At 44.8% G+C, this 22348-nt stretch overlaps 1 protein-coding gene across 4 annotated transcripts in view; it reads left to right on the forward strand.

Moving 5' to 3' along the window:
- The window catches only part of gdpd4a (glycerophosphodiester phosphodiesterase domain containing 4a), a 101488-nt gene that overhangs the window by 55093 nt on the left and 24047 nt on the right, over positions 1–22348 (forward strand). For all 4 annotated transcript variants that reach the window (XM_087988414.1, XM_087988415.1, XM_043692433.2 and 1 more), the window contains 2 exons: positions 17777–17922; positions 20866–20948. In XM_087988414.1, the coding sequence (XP_087844540.1) occupies positions 17777–17922; positions 20866–20948 (229 nt within the window). The remainder of the gene's footprint in view (positions 1–17776; positions 17923–20865; positions 20949–22348) is intronic.

Consider the following 22348-nt stretch of genomic DNA (forward strand, 5'->3'; position numbering starts at 1 on the left):
GCCATGATCATATTGAATGGTGTTGTAGGCTCGTAGGGCAGAATGGCCTACTCCTGCATCTATTGTCTATTGTCTATTGCTTGTACTCTTTCTAGTTTAATAATATCCTTTCTATGGTAGGGCAACCAGAACTGTACGCAATACTCCAAGTGTGGCTTCACCAATGTCTTGTACAGCTGCAACAAGATGTCCCAACTCCAATACTCAATGTCCTGATCCATGAAAGCTAGCATGCTAAAAACCTTCTTCACTGCCCAGTCTACTGTGACTCCACTTTCCAGGAGCTATGAACCTCTATCCCTAGAACTCTTTGTTCTATAACACTCCCAGGGCTCTACCATTGACTGTGTAAGTCCTGCCCTGCTTTGACCCACCAAAATGCAACACCTTGCATTTATCTAAATTAAGCTCTTGTGTCAACTTATTACAAATCAAAATGCTGGACGAAAAACAGGACTAGATATTTGATTTGTCATCAATGGTAATCAGGGGACAAATGACAATCAGGACCCTGGGAGAACACCCCTTGCTCTGCTATCAGAATAGTTCCATGGGGCTTTTTATGTGCGCTGTCTTGTGTATGTTGGTTTTTGTGGGTGATACCACGGATTGATTCATGGTCGCTATTCCTTCTTGCTGGAATCAGTCGACATTACTGATGCCAAGTGAGGAACAATGTCCAGAAGGTAGTCTTGTTTTTTATTAATAATGGAATATGTTTATTACAGGCTATTTAATTGTTAGGGGCTTGGTTAGCACAGTTGGCTGGGGGAGCATGGGTTCAATTCTTGCACTAGCTGAGGTTACCATGAAGGTTCCACCTTCCCAATCTCGCCCCTTGTCTGAGGCGTGCTGGCCCTCAGGTTAAACCACCATTAAGCATCTCTCTGTAATCAGACAGCAGCCCTATGGTCTGGTAAGCCAATGATGACTTAATCACTAGTTATGTCACATTGCATCTTTTGTGAGGCATCAGGCTGAACCCAAGAGGAATTTCTTTGACAGCAATGGTCTAGTGGTATTAGGTTCAAATCCTGCCATGGCAGATGGTGGAATTTGAATTCAGTTCTGGAATTAAGAGTCTAATGATGATTATGAAGATATTATCAATTGTCAGGTAAACCCATCTGGTCCTTTACCTGGTCTGGCCTTCATGTGACTCCAGACCTACAACAATATATATAGCACAGTGGCTCAATGGTTCGTACTGCTGCCTCACAGCCTCGGGGACCTGAGTTCAATTCCAGCCTTCAAATCCAACCCAATTCCGTTCGCCCAGTGTCTGCATGAGTTTCCTCCCACAATCCAAATATGTGCAAGTTAGGTGGGTTGGCCATGAGAAATGTGGGGATGGGATGGGGGTGTGGGATGCTGTTCAGAGGGTCGGTGGAGACTTGATGGGCTGAATGGTCCATTTCTGCTCTGTAGGGTAACAGTGAATGTGGTTGACGAATATCTGTCCTCTGGGCAAGCAGGGATGGGCAATAAATACTGGTCTAGTTGTGATACCTACATCCTGTGAATGACAAACAACTACAGAGAAGGAGGAGAGTGGAGTCGAAAACAGATTGAGGAGGATCTAAGTGAAATTAAGATCCTGATTGAGTTTACTGTGCTTTGATGGTGATTAAAAGTGGTGGTGTCTCTTGTGTTACTACATCTTAGTCCTTTATCAACAGCATCATTGAGCAAACTGCACTTTGTGGATTTAGAGTGTGTGATTAAAACAGAAATATACTGCTTCCCTGTGCCAGTGAGCTGCTCACCTCAAACAAGTGTAACCTCTGGTGATTTTTTTTACCTTCTGTTCGTTGTCAAGAATCAGTTCCCCAGGAACTGACATAAAACTCTGAACCTGACAGCTGTACTGTATCTGAGAGAGACTTTACGCTGTTCTCACTTTCTCCCCCGACATCCCCCATTCTCTTTGTCACTCTTTCTCTCTCTCTGCCTGTCTCCCCCTCCCTCTCTCTCTCCCTCCCTCTCTCTTTCTCTCCACCCCACCCCTTGCTCTCTCTATCTCTCCCCTCTCTCTGTTTCTCTCTTGCTCTCAAGTTCCCCTCTCTCCCTCTCTGTGTTTCTTTGTGTCTCTGTCTCTTTGTCTCTCTGCCTATCTGTCTGTCTATCGCTTTCTCTCTATCTTCCCCTCTCCACCCTCCCTCTGTCTCTTTTGTCTCTTTCTCTCTACATCTCTTTCTATGTCTCTCTCTCTCCTTCCCCAACTCTCTCTCCACTCTCTCTCTACCTCTCTACCCCCTTCTCCCTATCTATCATTCTGCCTCTGTCTCCCCCCCATCATTTTTCTCTCTCTCCCCTTTCTCCCTATTTATCTCTGTCTCTCCTCCCTCCACTCCCACTCTCTCTTTGTCTTTCTCTCTCTATCTGTGCCGTGACTGTCAGCATTCATGTTATCACACAATATCTGTTCTACCAGAAAGTCGGAGAGGAATTCCAGTGCATTTGTATAGCACCTCCCACAAACTCAGGATAGCTCCAAAGCACTTTAGTGAGTTACTAATGAAATGCAGTCCCTGTTTCATTACTGAAAACATGGCAGACAATTTGTGCACAGCAACACTCAACTATGAGGTCATGATGAGATTCTGGGTGAATATCGTGGAGGGGGTGGAGATGCCCTCTGCTCCATCACACCCGTCCCCCCCCCCCCGAGAAGGATGATGGGACTATGGGCTAATGGCTCACCCAAACACTGGTGCTTCCAACTGTGCAGCACTCCTTCAGGATTACACTGGGAGTGTCAGCCTGGAGCTTGGGATCAGGTCACTTGAATTCATGACGGGTCGGTGTTTCTCTCCACCTCACCCCTTGCTCTCTTTATCTCTCCCCTCTCTCTGTTTCTCTCTTGCTCTCAAGTTCCCCTCTCTCCCTCTCTGTGTTTCTTTGTGTCTCTATCTCTTTGTCTCTCTGTCTGTCTGTCTGTCTATCGGTGTCTATCGGTCGGTGTTAGATGGGTCAGTGTTTGTCCAATGTGTGCAGGAGGGTTTCCTAACACAATATGTAGACAGGCCAACAAGAGGTGAGGCCATACTGGATTTGGTTCTGGGTAACGAACCAGGCCAGGTGTTAGAATTAGAGGTAGGTGAGCACTTTGGGGACAGTGACCACAATTCGGTGACCTTTACTCTAGTGATGGAGAGGGATAAGTGTGCACTGCAGGGTAAGAGTTATAGCTGGGGGCAGGGAAATTATGATGCGGTGAGGCACAACTTAGGATTCGTGGTTTGGAAAAGTAGGCTTCAAGGGGAGGGCGCAATTGATATGTGGAGCTTGTTCAAGGAGCAACTATTGAGTGTCCTTGATAAGTATGTACCTGTCAGGCAGGGAGGAAAGGGTCGTGTGAGGGAGCCGTGGTTTAATAAGGAATTGGAATCCCTTGTTAAAGGGAAGAGGGCGGCCTATGTAAAGATGAGGCGTGAAGGTTCAATTGGGGCGATTGAGAGTTATAAGGTAGCCAGGAAGGATCTGAAGAGAGAGCTAAGAGCAGCAAGGAGGGGACATGAAAAGTCCTTAGTTGGTAGGATTAGGGAAAACCCAAAGGCTTTCTATAGGTATGTCAGGAATAAAAGAATGACTAGGGTAGGATTAGGTCCAGTCAAGGATAGTAGTGGGAAGTTGCGTGTAGAGGCTGAAGAGATTGGGGAGACACTGAAGGAATACTTTTCGTCAGTATTCACCAGGAACAGGACATTGTTGTCAATGTGAATACTGAGTCACAATTAATTAGAATGGACGGCTTTGAGGTATGTAGGGAAGAGGTGTTGGAAATTCTGGAAAGGGTGAAAATAGATAAGTCCCCTGGGCCTGATGGCATTTATCCTAGGATTCTCTGGGAAGCAAGGGAGGAGATTGCAGAGCCATTGGCCTTGATTTTTATGTCCTCGTTATCTACAGGAATAGTGCCAGAAGACTGGAGGATAGCAAATGTGGTTCCCTTGCTCAAGAAGGGGAGTAAGGATAACCCTAGTAACTATAGACCGGTGAGCCTCACTTCTGTTGTGGGCAAAGTCTTAGAGAGAATTGTAAGGGATAGGATTTATGAACATCTGGATAGGAATAATGTGATCAAGGATAGTCAGCATGGTTTTGTGAAGGGCAGGTCGTGCCTCACAAACCTTATTGAATTCTTTGAGAAGGTGACTAAGGAGGTAGACGAGGGTAAAGCGGTAGATGTGGTGTATATGGATTTTAGTAAGGCGTTTGATAAGGTTCCCCATGGTAGGCTACTGCAAAAAATACGGAGGTATGGCATTGAAGGTGAGTTGGAGGTTTGGATTAGGAGTTGGCTGGCTGGAAGAATTCAGAGGGTAGTAGTTGATGGTAAAGGTTCATCTTGGAGTGTCGTTACTAGCGGTGTTCCGCAAGGATCTGTTTTGGGACCATTGCTGTTTGTCATTTTTATAAATGACCTGGAGGAGGGGCTAGAAGGTTGGGTGAGCAAGTTTGCGGATGATACAAAAGTCGGAGGAGTTGTTGACAGTGAGGAAGGATGTGTCAGGTTACAGCGGGATATAGATAAGCTGCAGAGCTGGGCAGAAAGGTGGCAAATGGAGTTCAATGTAAGTGTGAGGTGATTCACTTTGGTAAGAGTAACAAAAAGATGGGGTACTGGGCTAATGGTCGGTTACTTGGTAGTGTGGATGAGCAGAGGGATCTTGGTGTCCATGTACACAGATCTCTGAAAGTTGCCACCCAGGTAAATAGTGTGGTGAAGAAGGCATATGGCGTACTGGCTTTTATTGGTAGAGGAATTGAGTTCCGGAGTCCTGAGGTCATGATGCAGTTGTATAAGATTCTGGTGCGGCCGCATCTGGAGTATTGTGTGCAGTTTTGGTCGCCATACTATAGGAAGGATGTGGAGGCACTGGAACGGGTGCAGAGGAGGTTTACCAGGATGTTGCCTGGTATGGTAGAAAGATCGTATGAGGAAAGGCTGAGGCACTTGGGGCTGTTTTCATTGGAGAAAAGAAGGTTTAGGAGTGACTTGTTAGAGGTGTACAAGATGATTAGGGGTTTAGATAGGGTTGACCATGAGAACCTTTTTCCACGTATGGAGTCAGCTATTCGGGGGCATAGCTTTAAATTAAGGGGGGGTAGTTATAGGACAGATGTTAGGGGTAGGTTCTTTACTCAGCGAGTCGTGAGTTCATGGAATGCCCTGCCAGTAGCAGTGGTGGACTCTCTCTCTTTATGGGCATTTAAACGGGCATTGGATAGGCAGATGGAGGATAGTGGGCTAGTGTAGGTTAGGTGGGCTTGGATCGGCGCAACATCGAGGGCCAAAGGGACTGTACTGCTTTGTTTTTTCTATGTTCTATGTTCTATGACCCTCATTGATTCAGAGGGTCCTGTCCAAACTCCCGACAATTTTATATTTGCAAAGAAAGACTCAGTGTTGGGAAGAGAAAGATGCAGACTGCAAATCTATTTGGATCAACCTGCATTTTGGGAGATGAAACAGAAATGATGTTTCTTTCTGTCTCATACACACACAGACATGCACAGACACACAGAGACACAGACACACACACATACAGAACACAAACAGATGCACGTATACACACATACATGCACACATACATACACACAGACACAAACATGCAAAGATATACAGACACACATATAAGAACACAAACAGACACAGATACACACAGACACACATACATGCACACAGATACACACAGACACACATACACACACACACAGATACACACAGACACACATACATGCACACAGATACACACAGAAACACATACATGCACACACAGTTACACACAGACACATGCACAGACACACACATGCACAGACATACAGACACATACACATGCACGCACACATACAGACCCACAGACAAACACACACACACAGATATGCACAGACACACAGAGACACAGACACACACACATACAGAACGCAAACAGACACACATATACACACACACATGCATGCACACACAGATACATGCAGACACACACGTGCAGACATACAAACACACACAGACACATGCACACACAGAGACAGACACATGCAGATAGACATACAAACACACACACATGCGTGCACATATATATACACACACATACACATACACACTACACGGTTGTACAGTAGTTGGGTTTTATGGAGGAAAGTTGACGTCATTGTTAATCATGATAGCTACAAGTAAATATTCTCCATGATCAAAGTCCAATGAACTGGATTTACCAAATGATATTGTCCTGTGCTAAGGCAAATGGAGCTCCCTTTCAAACCAAGCTGCTTTAGAAAATTTCTGTTTGTAACTTTTATATTTCTGATTCGTGCCTCAAATTTTGTTAGATTATTTTTGCTATTCTGTGATCTGACTGAATGGCAGAACAGGCTTGAGGGGCTAAACAGCCTCTTGCTGTTCCTATGTTGTGAATCTTTGGAACTCTCCTCCAAAGGTTGAGGAAGCAGTCCTTGAATATTTTTAAGGTGGCAGTAGATAAATTCTTTTGAAACAAGACAGGTTACCAGGATAGGTTGAAATGTGAATTTCAGATTGCAATCAAATTAACTGTGATCTCTTTGAAGGGAGGAGCAGGTCAGATGGGCTGAATAGCCTACTACCCCTTGTTCTTGTATTTGCATATTCGTAACTCCCTTCTGAACAGCACGCCAGATGTCCCTAAGCTCCATGTAATGCAGCGATTCAACAAGGCCGCTCAGCGCCACCTTCCCAGGGCAATTGGCAATGGTTAATAAATACTGGCCCAGCCAGAGATGCTCACATCCTATAACTGAGTGGGAAAACATATCCAGCCTCTGACGTGTAGCTGTAGGTACAATATTTATATGGCCAGTCGAATTCAGTTTCTGGTCAATGGTAACACCCTCTGAGTGTCGATAATGGGACTTTCACCAATGATAATACCATTGAACGTCGGGGAAGACAGTTAGATGCTCTCATGTTGGAGATAGTCATTGCGCGGCACTTGTGTGATGCGAATGTTACTTGTGATTTATCAGTCCAGGACTTTGGAGTGTCTCTGGAATGTTAGATATTGTGAGGAGACGTATATAATTGTTGTCAGCAGTACAGAACACATCATTACATGACTCACACGAGAGTGAGTTTTTATGAGACAATTCTGGTGCAGATTTGATTTGCCTTTGTCACTATCTACTAACATGCAAATGAAACCGTAAGCTCTCCTTACGATTGCAGAATATGATTGATGGGGTCATATTTATTACACGCCCCTTGTTATTCAGAGGAGATTGTGACAAACCTTCCTGAATAATGGTGTTTACAATTACCTGACGGTCTGGATGATCTCATTGGAACACACAAAATTCTTACAGTGCTTTTACAGAGCAAATGCAGGAAGGTTGTGGGGGTGGGGGTGGAGAACCAGGGGAATAGTCTCAGAATAAGATAGAATCCATTTCAGACTGAGAGAAAGAGGGATTTCTTCATTCAGACTTTGAAAAATCTTTGGAATTCTCCAGAGTGCCTTGAATAAGTTCAGAACAGAGATCAATAGATTTCTAGATATTAGAAACATTAAGGGGTTAGAGTAGGAGAATGGTATTGAGGTAGAAGATCTAGCAGAATGCTGGGGAAAGCATAATGGGCTGAAAGGCCTACTCTTTATCTAAGAGGCTTCACCTGTCACCCCAGTGTTTTACTACTTCTGATTGGCTACCTGAGTTCTTAGATTCTAAAACGTCTTCAGTTCAAACCCATCAATTGCTTTTTAACATTCTTTCTTGGGAAGTGAATGTCGCTGGCAAGGCCAGTGTTTAAGGCCAATCCACAAATGCCCTGGGACATAGTTGCTGACTAGTTTATTTCAGAGGTGGCCAGTTAGGAGTCAAAACATTGCTCTTGGTTTGGACTCACATGTTGAGCAGACTGGCAACAACACAGTGTATGAGAGACACGGATGTTTCATAGAATTCATACAGTGTAGAAATAGGCCATTTGGCTCAACAAGTCCACACCAACCCTCTGAAGACTATCCCACCCACACCCATTCCCCTAATGAATACACCTAACCTACACATCAAAACGTTAGCTAATGGCGACCGTGTAACTGTTGTCAATGATTATAAAAATTCAACTAGTTCTGAAATGTCCGTTAGGGAATGAAATCTGCCATCCTTACCAGGTCTGGCCAATGTGTGGCTCCAGACATACAGCAATGTGAGTGACTCTTAACTGCCCCCTGGGTAATTAGGGATGGACAATAAATGCTGACTTAACCAGTGATACCCACATCCCATGAATGAATATTTTAAAAAGTGTAGTTTATTGCATGTTAGTGATTAAACATTAGTTAACTAGTTAAACCTTGTTACTGAGGAGGAGACCCAGAATATAGATCTTCACTCCACAAGTTCACACCGACCCTCTGAAGAGTATCTCACCCACACCCTGTGGTTAGCACTGCTGCCTCACAGCGCCAGAGACCCTGGTTCAATTCCCACCTCAGGGAACTGTCTGTGTGGAGTTTACACATTCTCCCCTTGTCTGCGTGGGTTTCCTCTCGGTGCTCTGGTTTCCTCCCACAGCCCAAAAATGTGCAGGTCAGGTGAATTGGCCATGCTAAATTTTCCATAGTGTTAGGTGAAGGGGTAAATGTAAGGAAATGGGTGTGTTGCTCTTCAGAGGGTCAGTGTGGACTTGTTGGGCCGAAGGGCCTGTTTCCACACTGTGAGTAATCTAATCTAATCTAAGACTCTAAGATCTTTTGCCTTATCCTCACCCAATCCAGCATGGCATCATCAGGTTGGGTGGAGCTAATACAACCTCCAATGATGATGCTTTCAGAACAATGACCTTCCTCTAGTGCACAGAATGACAAAAATGTCATGCCTGATATGAGACCATTCAGCCCATTGTCTCAGTACTGCCTGTCCAAATGAGCATAATCACTTAAAGCCATTCTCCTGCCTTTTCCCCAAATTCCCTAAATGTCCCTCCTGAATGCCTCAATTGAACCTGCCTCCACCTCATTTCCAGGAAGCGCGTTCCCGAATCGTGAGAAAATGTGCTCTTTTGCATATCACCTTTGCTGCTTTTGCAAACCACTTGAACTCTGTGCCCTCTGGTCCTTGAGCCTTTTGGGAAAACTCCCTCCTTTTCACCTGCCCAGCCCTCTCATGGTGTTTGAAAATCCCTATCAGATCTCATCTCAACCTTCTTGTATCTGAGGTGAGCATTGCCAACCACTCCTGACTGAAGTGCCTCATGCGTAGAACCATTTGTATAAAATGCTTCTACAGTTTCTCCTATGCACTCACATCCTTCGCTTGATGTGGAGCCCTGACCTGTACAGAATGTTCCAGCCGAGGTATCCATGTAAATCCAATATCACCTCCTTATCCGTGTACTCCATACCCCTGCTAAAAAAGCATATAGTAACTATAGGCCGGTGAGTCTCACTTCTGTTGTGGGCAAAGTCTTAGAGAGAATTGTAAGGGATAGGATTTATGCACATCTAGATAGGAATAATGTGATCAAGGATAGTCAGCATGGTTTTGTGAAGGGCAAGTCGTGCCTCACAAACCTTATTGAATTCTTTGAAAAGGTGACGAAGGAGGTTGATGAGGGGAAAGCGGTAGATGTGGTATATATGGATTTTAGTAAGGCGTTCGATAAGGTTCCCCATGGTAGGCTACTGCAGAAAATACGGAGATATGGCATTGAGGGTGAGTTGGAGGTTTGGATTAGGAATTGGCTGGATGGAAGAAGACAGAGGGTAGTAGTTGATGGCAAAGTTTCTTCATGGAGTGCCGTCACTAGCGGTGTTCCGCAAGGATCTGTTTTGGGACCATTGCTGTTTGTCATTTTTATAAATGACCTGGAAGAGGGGTTAGAAGGTTGGGTGAGCAAGTTTGCGGATGACACGAAAGTCGGAGGAGTTGTTGACAGTGAGGAAGCATGTGGCAGGTTACAGCAGGATATAGAGAAGCTGCAGAGCTGGGCAGAAAGGTGGCAGATGGAATTCAATGTAGCTAAGTGCGAGGTGATTCACTTTGGGAAGAATAACAAAAAGATGGGGTACTGGGCTAATGGTCGGATACTTGGTAGTGTGGATGAGCAGAGGGATCTTGGTGTCCATGTACACAGATCTCTGAAAGTTGCCACCCAGGTAAATAGTGCGGTGAGGAAGGCATATGGCGTACTGGCTTTTATTGGTAGAGGAATTGAGTTCCGGAGTCCTGAGGTCATGATGCAGTTGTATAAGACTCTGGTACGGCCGCATCTGGAATATTGTGTGCAGTTTTGGTCGCCATACTATAGGAAGGATGTGGAGGCATTGGAACGGGTGCAGAGGAGGTTTACCAGGATGTTGCCTGGTATGAAAGGAAAATCGTATGAGGAAAGACTGAGGCACTTGGGGCTGTTTTCACTAGAGAAAAGAAGGTTTAGGGGTGACTTGATTGAGGTGTACAAGATGATTAGGGGGTTAGATAGGGTCGACAGTATGAACCTTTTCCCGCGTATTGAGTCGGGTATTACAAGGGGGCATAGCTTTAAATTAAGGGGGGGTAGATATAGGACTGATGTTAGGGGTAGGTTCTTCACTCAGCGAGTCGTTAGTTCATGGAATGCCCTGCCAGTAACAGTGGTGGACTCTCCCTCTTTATGGGCATTTAAGAGGGCATTGGATAGGTATATGGAGGATAGTGGGTTAGTGTAGTTTAGGTGGGCTTGGATCGGCGCAACATCGAGGGCCCAAGGGCCTGTACTGCGCTGTATTCTTCTATGTTCTATGTTCTATGCACTGTAAATATGTTTTATTAACATCTCTCTCCACTTTCCCTTCCACTTTTAATGATCAACAGAGTGACCCGCAGTGTCAGTGGTTAGCACTGTTGCTTGGGACCCAGGTTTGGTTCCAGCCTCGGGTGACTATCTGTGCACAGTCTGCAAATTCTCCCCATGTCTGCGTGGGTTTCCTCCGGGTGTTCTGGTTTCCTCCCATAGTCCAAACCTGTGTAGGATAGGGTGGATTGACCATGCTAAATTGCCCATAGTGTGCAGTCTAGGTGGATTGGCCGTGGTAAATATAGGAATGTGGTGGGTCTGGATGGGATGCCCTTTCGAGGGGTAGTATGGGGTGGATGGGCAGAATGCTTCAACACTGTATGGATTCTATTCTATCGCAGCATACATTTGTTCAGGTCCAAAACAGAAACTGCTGGAAAAGCTCAACAGGTCTTGTAGTGTTTGTGGAGAGAAATCAGAGTTAATGTTCCGGGATGAGTGTCTCTGTTTTCTCTCCAAAGATGCTGCCAGACCTGCTGAGCTTTTCCAGTAATTTCTGTTTTTGTTCCTGACTTACAGCATCCTTTTGGTTTTTACACTCTTAAGACTGGTAACCCCTTATGTTACATTCTCGATCTGTGTTCTTGCTATCCTTAGCAAAGATAAGAAAATGGAGTTAGGATGAAGATCAGTCCTAATCTATTTTAAAATCTGAGCAAGCTCAAAGAACAATAAGAGCTTCTGCTGTTCCTAAATTGCTGGTGCACCAATTCTTGTATCTGTTTTATCAGCTCAATATTCCCACACCCGTCCATAGGTGCGACACATTGATAATGATCTGACACAGGGAACTGGACTTTTAACTTCTTAGAAACACTCCCTTTACATATCTGAAAGAAAAATATTTATTTGTTGCTTTGTGGCAGATTGTAGGTATGGAGGTCAAAGGATAAACTGGAAAGAAGAGAGGCCATAAAGATCCAAATTCCATTTATATAGCACCTTTAACCTAGTAATGAGTGGTGCTTCACAGGAGCATTGGCAAACACAGTTTGATATGAACCAAGATAAGGAGACTTGAGGATGGGGTTTGATCGACCAGGGAGCATTTTAAACGAGAAGAAAGAGACAGAGAGTTATATGGAGAGAGTCCTCAGGCTTTGGCCAAAGGTGGGCCGGTGGAAATCAGAGAATTCTCAAGAGGCCAGAATTAGAGCAACACAGAGAGCTTGGACCTTGAAACCTTTTTACTTTGGAGCAGTTACAGAGATAGGGAGGGAGAAAGGCGAAGGAGGGATTTGATTACGAGGATGAGAACTTTAACATCAAAGTGCTTCAAGATCAGGAACTAATATAGCTCTGAAAATACACGGTCAGGCATGACTGGGCCTCGGTGCAAGTGAATTAATTGGTGAGCTCCCTCAGTACTTCAGGTCTTTCTTTCTGCTGTATTTTGCCTTTGGTGTTGTGACATTTCCATCAATTTTGATAACTCTGGGGGTCATATAAACATACGAATTAATCATCCCTCGAAGCTGCTTTGTATGATAAGGTCCTGGCTGATCTCACTGTGGCCTCAACGTCACACTTTCCTCATCCCTTTAGTTACTCTCCTTCACATTCCCTCTGTCCCTTTTGTTAATTTCCTTCACATTCCCTCTATCTCTTTAGTTAGTTCCCTCCACATTCTCCCCCATCCCTTTAGTTAGTCCCTTCCATGTTTCCTCTATCCCTTTAGTGAGTCCCCTCCATATTCCCTCTATCTCTCTAGTTAGTCTCCTTCACATTCCGTCTATCTCTTTAGTGAGTCCCCTCCATATTCCCTCTATTTCTTTAGTTAGTCTCCTTCACATTCCCCCTATTCCTTGAGTTAGTCCCGTCCACAATCTCTCTATCCCTTTAGCTCATTCCCTCCACATTCCCCTCTTCCTTCAATTAGTTCTCTCCACATTCCCCCCATCGCTTTAGTTAGTCCCCTGCGCATTCCCCCAAGAATTCCAAAGACACATGACCCTCTGCGAGAAAAAAAGTCCCCATTTTCTCCATCTAAAATGGGCAATCCCTTCAGTTTGGAATAGTGACTCCTTGTTCTAGATTCTCTCAGGATCTACCCTCAGGATCTTACCTGTTTAAATTGTCTCCTAACCTTCTAAATGTCAGCGGATTTTAAAAAAAAATCATTCACAGGGTGTGGGCCTCACTGGCCGGGTTATATGTATAGCCCATCCCTAATTGAAATTACGTGTCAGCTACATTGCTTTGAGTGTGGAGTCACATGAAGGCCAGACTGGGTAAGGACAGCAGTTTCCTTTCCTAAAGGATCACGAGTGAACCAGATGGGTATTACCCCCAAATCCTCTGCGTATTTTACCCAACAATTAGCAACTGTTTCACGGTCATCTTTAAACTTTTAATTTCAGATTTTTTTATTGAACCCAATGTCCATCATCTGCTGTGGTGGGATTCAAACGCAGGTCCCAGAACATTAGCTAGATCTCTTGGGTTAATAGTCTCACAATAATGTCACTAGGCTATCACCTTCCCATGTTAGCTTAGCCCAGCCTGTCCAACCTTTCCTCATCGTCAACATGTCCACTCCAGATATCAGTTGAAACTTTATTGCTGGAACAGCACAGCAGGTCAGGCAGCATCCAGGGAACAGGAGATTCGACGTTTCGGGCACAGGCCCTTCTTCAGGATTCCTGAAGAAGGGCCTGTGCCCGAAACGTCGAATCTCCTGTTCCCTGGATGCTGCCTGACCTGCTGTGCTGTTCCAGCAATAAAGTTTCAACTTTGATCTCCAGCATCTGCAGACCTCACTTTCTCCTCACTCCAGATATCAGTCCAATAAACCTTCACTGAACTGCTTCCAACATATTTACATTTTTCCTTAAACAAGGAATAATAATATTGTCTAATATTAGAGGGCACGCACTTGAGGTAAAGGGGGGAAGTTAAGAGGATTAGATTACATTACAGCGTGGAAACAGGCCCTTTGGCCCAACAAGTCCACACCGACCCGCCGAAACGCAACCCACCATGTAGATGGGTGTGGACGGACAAGTATTTTACACAGAGAGTGGTAGGTGCCTGGAATGCTCTACTGTGTGTAGTGGTAGAGGCACATACGATAGGCGTGTTTAAAGGGCTTTTAGATAAGCACATGTTATTCACGTGGAAGAATATGGACCAAGGGCAGGCAGAAGGGATTAGTTTAATTATACATCATGTTCAGCACAACATCGTGGGCTGAAGGGCCTGTTCCTGAGCTGTATAGTTCTATGTTCTGTACTTGAAGGAGATCAATACTGTACATGGTACTCCAGATGTGATTGCAACATGTAGTTGACATTCACATTTAAATGGATTAGCATGGTTGTAACTTCGCCATTACCAAAATATTTTAATGTAGTAGCAGGAGACAGTGCATAATCGAGAGGCCCAGGCTAATCTCTGGAAAACTGGGTTCAATTCCCACAACAGCAGTTAATGGAATTCAAATTCAGTTAATAATATATTATAGAACTAGGTTCAGCAATAATGACTTTGAAATTGTTACTAATTGTCGTAAAAATCCATCCATAGTTCACTAACATTCTGTAGGGAAGGAAACCTATCATCCTCACTTGGTCAGGCTTGCATGTGATTCCAGACCCCCAGCACTCTTAACTACCCTCAGAAATGGCCAGAACAAGACACTGAGTTCATGGGGCAATTAGGGATTGGAAACAAGTGACTGGTTAGCTGATATCCCATTGCTGCCAGACCATTGAGCTTTCCCAACAATTTCTGTTGTTATTTCTGATTTACAATATTTGCAGTTCTTTCAGTTTTTAATTTAGAATCATAGAATCCCTACAGTGCGGAAACAGGCCATTTGGCCCAACAAGTCCACACTGACCCTCCGAATAGTATCCCATTTCCAGACCTATTTCCCCTACTCTATGACTCTACATTTACCCTTGACTAGTGCAGCACCTAACCCAGACATCCCCAAACACTATGGGCAATTTAGCATGGCCAAACCAACTAAGCTGCACATCTTTGGACTATGGGAGGAAATCAAAGCCCTGGAGGAAACCCACGCAGACACGGGAGAATGTGCAAACTCCACACAGACAGCCACCTGAGGCTGGAATCGAACCCGGTGTGCAGCCCCGGTAGTATTGCAATCCAGTTCAGCCATTAAGCAAAGACCCTGTTCGAGTCAGTCTGATTGAGTGGATGTTAATGTTACTTTAGCACTTTCTGAAGGCGAGTTGTTCTGGCTGGGATTCTTTCATAATCGTCACTCTGCCCACTTCAAAGCAAATTGCTATCTGTGAAGTGTTATGAGACATTTCTGTGAGATGTGATGATGCACTTGATAAATGTGAATATATTCTTCTTAATGCATCTCTCTATATATAATAGTGCTGCTGATGTGTGAACTGAACGTTTTATGTGGGCGTATGTGAGACACATGAAACAGTACAAGGACAACTGTATCATCATTAAGTAAGGTCCGTAGGCAGGAAGTACTCAAAAGGTTTCAACGTTGCCTCAGAGAAATTGTCAGCAACTTTCTGTTGGAGGACCAACTCCGAGTTTCAAAGAGAGCATTGGAACGAAACCTGTCCTTAAAGGTGACACTGGTGGTTTTGAAGGTTGTTGGAAAGAGCTATAGGAACTGCAGCTTTATGGAAACAGTCTCCAGTACAAGATGATGAATTCTGGTCGAACTTTAACAATCAATTGTCAGGCTTTTGTATCAACAATACTGCCAATTCTGCACTGCATACTTTATGAAGGATTTCAAAGTCTTAGAGAAGCTAGGGAGGAGAGTTGCTGGAATGGGACCGGGGGGTGGGACTTCAGTGATGTTGAAAGATCTGTAAGGAGTATGTCTATTTGTTTTGTGCTTTCTTTAAACTGTGGACTGAAATGCAAAAGAATTCTGGCCTCCCTGCTATAGGGAAGATATTGTGAAACTTGGAAGGATTCAGAAGAGGATGTTTTTGTTTCAGCTATAGGGAGAGGCTGGATAGGCTGGGGTGTCAGAGGCTGAGGGGTGACCTTATAGAAGTTTATAAAATCATGACGGGCAGGGATAGGGTGAATAGACAAGGTCTATTTTTCCCAGGGTAGGGGAGTCCAAAACTAGAGGGCATAGGTTTAAGGTGAGAGGGGAAAGATTTAAAAGGGACCTGAGGGGCAACATTTTCACGGAGAGGGTGCTGCGTGTCTGGAATGAACTGACAGAGGAAGTACCGGGAGATGATACAATTACAGCAGTTATGAAACATTTGGATGGGAATATGAATAGGAAGGGCTTAGAGAGATATAGGCCAAATGCTGGCAAATGGGACTAGATCAATTTAGGGTATCTGGTCGGCATGGACAAGTTGGTCTGAAGGGTCTGTTTCCATGCTATAAATCTCTATGACTCTATAACTCTGTTAAAATCTAGGAATTTCCAAGGCTGGCTGCATTGTTGAAAGTAAAGAATTTATTACTTTTTGTGAACCTGTTGGTGTAGCTGTTGGTTCCAGCAATGTGGAGATGAACTGGAGCTGAGGGGTTGTTTGTGAGTGAAGCTGATTGATGTGGACTGGGGTCCAATTATCAATGACAAAGGTGCTCAACTTGACAACAACAAAGTGATTGGTTGTCAGGTGGCTGAACAGTTTGGACTGTGAATGGACAGACAGAAGCATAGTCAGAGCAGAAGAGAAACCGAAAAGCTGCAGCAGCCAAAAGTCCTCTTCTTGTCAGTCCTCTGCAGTAAGCCACTTTAAGCAGAAGAAAATCAGCTGATCTTTCTTTCAGCAGAGGCTGCAAGTTGTGACTTTGAACTGGATAAATATTACTTCATAAGTAAATCAGCCATCCACGGCTTCTTGCAAACCAGTAGAAGCATTTAGTAAAAAGGTTGGGGAAAAATCTTTGGATGAGCAAGGGGGACAATGTGGACAAAGACTACAAAACTGTTTTCTCTATTCCCATGTTTTCTTTTCTTCTTGTTTGTCTGTGTAAGTCTGTGTGTGTATATCTGTATGTGTGTGCACGTGTGTGTCTATATGTGTGTGTATGTCTGCCTGTGTGTGTCTGTGTGTCTATGTGTGTCTGTACATGTGTCTATCTATGTGTGAATACCTGTGTGTGTGTCTATGTCTGTGTGTCTATGTGTATCTGTGTGTATGTCTATCCATATGTGTATGTCTGTCTATGAGTGTGTGTGTGTGTGTGTCTGTGTGTATGTCTGTCTATGAGTGTGTGTGTGTGTGTGTTTGTGTCTATGTGTGTATGTGCCTATGAGTGTAAGTGTGTGTCTATGTGTGTCTGTGTGTGTATGTCTATGTGTGTATGTCTGTCTATGAGTGTGTGTGTATGTGTGTGCATCTTTGTGTGTGGCTGTGTGCACCTACGCTGTATGAATGTTTATGGAGGAGTTTGCTTATAAAGAGTTTAGACTTTTAATTTGTACAATTCCATTTATTTAGTTCATTTACTTGTAGCTAATGGCCCGTAATAGATAATGATATTTTTGCATTTTTTAAATTAACCTGGATCTGACAATCAGGTGATTTGGGGATTTTTGCATATTTCTTTTAAAAACTTTAACCTTTTTGACAGCTCCAGAAAGAGTGGAGCATGATTTCCAACCCGCTGTCGCTGATAGGTGTGACAGAGTGGGAAAACTGGGATTGATCTCCTCTGAGCAGCGAAGCTTGAGGGGAGGTGTTCCAATTCATCAAAATTCTTGATAGAATAGGGAGAAACTTGCTTGACCAGCTTGCTTGGTAACTGAAGGATATGTTGAAAGGAATTGGGGAAAGAACCAGATGGGAATATGAGGAGGAATGGTCTTAGGTAGCGAGATGTGGAATACATCACCTGAAAAGCTGGTGGAAGCAGATCAATAGCTTTCAGAAAGGAATCAGATGGGCAGATGGCCCTCCCCTTTGCTGTGCATATCAGAGAGTTCAAGCTGAGAGTTGTTTGGTTGCTAACTCAATATTTAATTTTGTATTTCAGCTCCCAGAGCCATCATTTTGGGTCTATATTTTGCTGTTCTGCTTTTCCTCTACCTGGTGCCTCTCGGTATGTATTCTCCCTGCATCAAAGAGAAGGGGACCCTGGGGCCAAAGCCAGCCATTATTGGACACAGAGGAGCACCAATGGTACGTCATTCTTTGAGTGGGTCTCTCCCTACCTTACCAGCCTCTTATAGCTGGTGTCAGTGGGGAACACTACTGCTTCTGAGTCTAAATGGTTTGAGCTCAAATTCCACACTTGACATTTGAACTCACAAGCCAAGCTACAAGGAGAGATGGTGGCATAATGGTCAAGTCCCTGGGCTAGTAACTCAGCTGAATGCCGTGGGGATCATGAGTTCAACTCTCAACGTGGTTGACTTTTTTTTCTAAGAAATTAATAAAGTCTGCAGTGGAAAGCTAATCTCAATGATGATGCCTATTACCAATTGTCATCAAAGTCCACCTGGTTCACTAGTGTCCCTTGAGGGGAGGAAATCTGCTTCTCTTATTGTGGTCTGGTCTACATGTTACCCCAAACCCTTTCTCAAATGGCCCTCACAAACCAGTCAGTTCAGGAGTGATTAAGGATGAAGAAGAAATGCTGGCTTTGCCAATGACACCCAATGCCATGCTGAGGGGCCGCTGCAGTGAGGAAATACTGCCTGCGGGCAGAACTTTAAACTGATGCTCTTTACTATCCTCTAAGGTGGACATGAGAGACCCTGAAGTGGCGGTGGCATGGTGGCTCAGTAGTTAGCATTGCTGCCTCACAGTGCCAGGGACCTGAGTTCAATTCCACTCTTGAGTGACTGTCTGTGTGGAGTCTGCACATTCTTCCTGTGTTTGGGGGGGTTTCCTCCCCCAGTCCAAAGCTGTGCAGGTTGGGTAGATCAGCCATGCTAAATTGCCCATAGTGTCCCAGCTAGGTGGATTAGCCATGGAAAATATATGGATAGGGTAAGGGGTGGGATGCTCTTTGGAGGGTTGGAGTGAACTTCATGGGCCAAATGGTCTGCTCCACATGTGTCAAAGATAATGCCACAATTTAAAGATGGGCAGATGCATTCTACCTGACAGGTCGCATCGGCCAACATCCCAAAAACTCTGCACTGTTGTGAGAACTTGCTGTGCTCACACTATTTGCCTGGCTTCTCTCACAACAGCCTACCCTTGAAAATCCATGTGCTCTGGGACAACCCAAGCTTGGAAATTTCAGTGTTATTTACCCTGTTACTGTCTCTCCATGCAGCCGGGGCTGTGAGTTCAAACATCAAGAGTGGACTTTGAGCTCAAACCACTTGGATTCAGAGTACCAATAAAAGTTGAAAATTTGCCAATATGGAGAAGTTTTACCATTGCAGTGAGTTGGTCAGCTAGGAGTTTTCAGGAGTCAGACAGGACGATCTAACAATCAGAGCATTAAGAGGCACAGTGTTACTGTATTAACACAGTTAAAATCACACACCACCAGGTTATAGTCCAACAGGTTTATTTGGAAGCACTAGCTTTCAGAACACTGCTCCTTCATCCTGATGTGGGAGCAGCGCTCCGAAAGCTAGTACTTCCAAGTAAACCTGTTGGACTATAACCTAGTGTTGTTTGATTTTTAACTTTGTCCACCCCAATCCAACACTGGCTCCTCCACATCATGTATTAACACAACACTAGGATGGTTTGTCAAAGGGTCCAGGCCCCATCAAGAGGTCCCCATTGACCTGGTGTCTGCTCCTTTCCTAGCTTCTGATGCTGGTGCCTTTGGCTGTCGGAGCTGGTGTTAAATAGACCAACTCCACAGCCAATGATCAGTCTCCTCTTGCCCCACCCAGACCCTGAACTCCCCACTCCTACACAATGCCCCCTGAGGGTTGGAAATAATGACGGGAGGGTTGAAACCCATAGGAAGATTAGCTGGTCATTACGTGCAATAAAGTGATGATGGCATCCAGAGAAGGCTGGAGACATAGTAAATCATAGTTTATTAAGGTTGTGAAGGGTGAAAAGTGCTGGAATAACATCCCATACATGAGCGGATCTGTGAATGACTAAAGTTGACTAGAATTCCCACACAACCCGGACTTGAGCTGTACTGGTACCCTCTGATGAAGAGACTTTCTTGCTGTGCTCACACTATTTGCCTGGTTTCTCTCACAACAGCCTACCCTTGAAAATCTGGAGTATTGTGTTCAGTTTTGGTCGCCATACTGTAGGAAGGATGTGGAGGCACTGGAACGGGTGCAGAGGAGGTTTACCAGGATGTTGCCTGGTATGGTAGGAAGATCGTATGAGGAAAGGCTGAGGCACTTGGGGCTGTTTTCATTGGAGAAAAGAAGGTTTAGGGGTGACTTGATAGAGGTGTACAAGATGATTAGGGGTTTAGATAGGGTCGACAGTGAGAATCTTTTTCCACATATGGAGTCAGCTGTTACAAGGGGGCATAGCTTTAAATTAAGGGGTGGTCGGTATAGGACAGATGTTAGGAGTAGATTCTTTACTCAGCGAGTCGTGAGTTCATGGAATGCCCTGCCAGTAGCAGTGGTGGACTCTCTCTGTGGGCATTTAAACGGGCATTGGATAGGCATATGGAGGATAGTGGGCTAGTTTAGGTTAGGTGGGCTTGGATCGGCGCAACATTGAGGGCCAAAGGGCCTGTACTGCGCTGTATCTTTCTATGTTCTGTGTTCTATGTTCTAAAATCCATGTGCGCTGGGACAACCCAAGCTTGAAAATTTCAGTGTTATTTACCCTGTTACTGTCTCTCCATGCAGCCGGGGCTGTGAGTTCTAACATCAAGAGTGGACTTTGAGCTCAAACCACTTGGATTCAGCATACCAATAAAAGTTGAAAATTTGCCAATATGGAGAAGTTTTACCATTGCAGTGAGTTCGTCAGCTAGGAGTTTTCAGGAGTCAGACAGGAAGATAGGAGTCAGCATGGATTGAAGATTTTGGGCTCTAACCTTGTGGAACCCCTGATTTCATGGTGCTCTTAGCTCAGAAGTGAAACCTCAGTGTGACAGATAACTCAGCACCATTGTGTGTCTGTGAAAGTACAACACTCTCTCAATTCCTCCTGTTTATTATTAAACAGCTAGCACCAGAAAACACATTGATGTCATTTGAGAAGACGATAGAACATGGAGCAGACGGTCTGGAGACTGATGTCACCATTAGGTAAGGTGTTGCTTCTGCAGTTCCCACCTTCTAAAAGTCACCCACTGTGCTGCCAACTGAGGAAATGATGTTCTGTGCCAGATGGAGTACAGAAACCATTGGTAGCTTTGCCATCTTTGAAAATGTATTGACCTTGTAGGACAGTTTTTTTATTTTATTCATTCTTGGGACATGAGTGTCACTGGCCAGGCCCAGCATTTATTGCTTGTCCCTAGTTGCCCCTTGAGAAGGTGGGGGTGAGCTGCCTTCTTGAACCACAGCAGTCTTGCAGGATTTTGACCCAGGGACACTGAATCACAGAATTATCACAGCGCAGAATTCAGTCCATCGTCATTGTTCTATTACCTAGTGCCAACCTCCTGCCTTATCCCTGCACACCATTACTGTCCAAATAACCAGCCAATGCCCCTCTTGAATGTCTTGGTTGAACCTGCTGCACCACATTTTACAGGAGAGGTGGATAGACTGGGTAACTAAGGGGGTGAAAGGTTATTGGGAAGGTGGAGTAATCACATCAGCGAGATCTTTATTGATTAGCGGGTGACTAGGCTAGAGGGACCTTCTCTACTATACACAGTAGATCACAGTAGATCTCCATCTATGCTCCATCCACTGACTTTGGTTCACACCCTTTTCATTCCCTGACAGGTTAAAGGCAGTCAATATCAGTTTTGAAGATAGCAGTCAATTTGTCTGCGGAGAGGGAATTCTAGATGTCCCCTTTCATGTGACAAAGGGCTTCCTGATACCACTGCTGAACGGCTTACTGTTAATCTTAATGATCTGGGCAACCTATTCCCCACTTCCCCAACTAACAGGTCAGCTGGGAGCCCACCCATGAGCAAGCCACTGTCCCCCTGCCATATTGCACCTGATGGGGGCATTAGTTAGCCCAGGGCAAGACTTCATCATGTGCGGATATCCCGCCTCAGAGAACTGTCAGGTGATCTGATTGGACAGCAGCTCTGTTCCAGTGGCGCCAGGTTTGAGCGGTGGGCCTTCACTGGAACTGCAGCCATTCCCTAAAGAAGAGGCAAAGTTAGATCTGGGGCATGGGTCAGACACCCATGGGGCAGGGGGAGCTGTGTTTGAAAGGTGGACAGATCGAAAGCTCAATGGGAGGATGGACATTGGGACTATTTGCGGGAAGGGGGGGGGGTGGTGGTAGTTGGGGGTGGGAGTGGGGAATGCCTCTTGTATTTCAAAGGAAATGGAAATGCTTTGGGAAAGTGTCATTGAAATGGATGATCAACCCTGATCGAAATGAATGGTGGAGCAGATTTGAGGGCTGAATGGCCTGCTACTGCACCTGCCATCCTCTATATGCATGTCTGCTTTGACTGCTGTATTGGTTCTTAGATTGATGAGACTGTACAGTTTCGACCCAGTTCCTTGTAAAC

This window comes from Chiloscyllium plagiosum, unplaced genomic scaffold, assembly GCF_037043375.1.
Source record: "Chiloscyllium plagiosum isolate Xiang-an unplaced genomic scaffold, Cpla_swu_hap1 HiC_scaffold_6, whole genome shotgun sequence".
In the NCBI taxonomy this organism is placed as follows: domain Eukaryota; kingdom Metazoa; phylum Chordata; class Chondrichthyes; order Orectolobiformes; family Hemiscylliidae; genus Chiloscyllium; species Chiloscyllium plagiosum.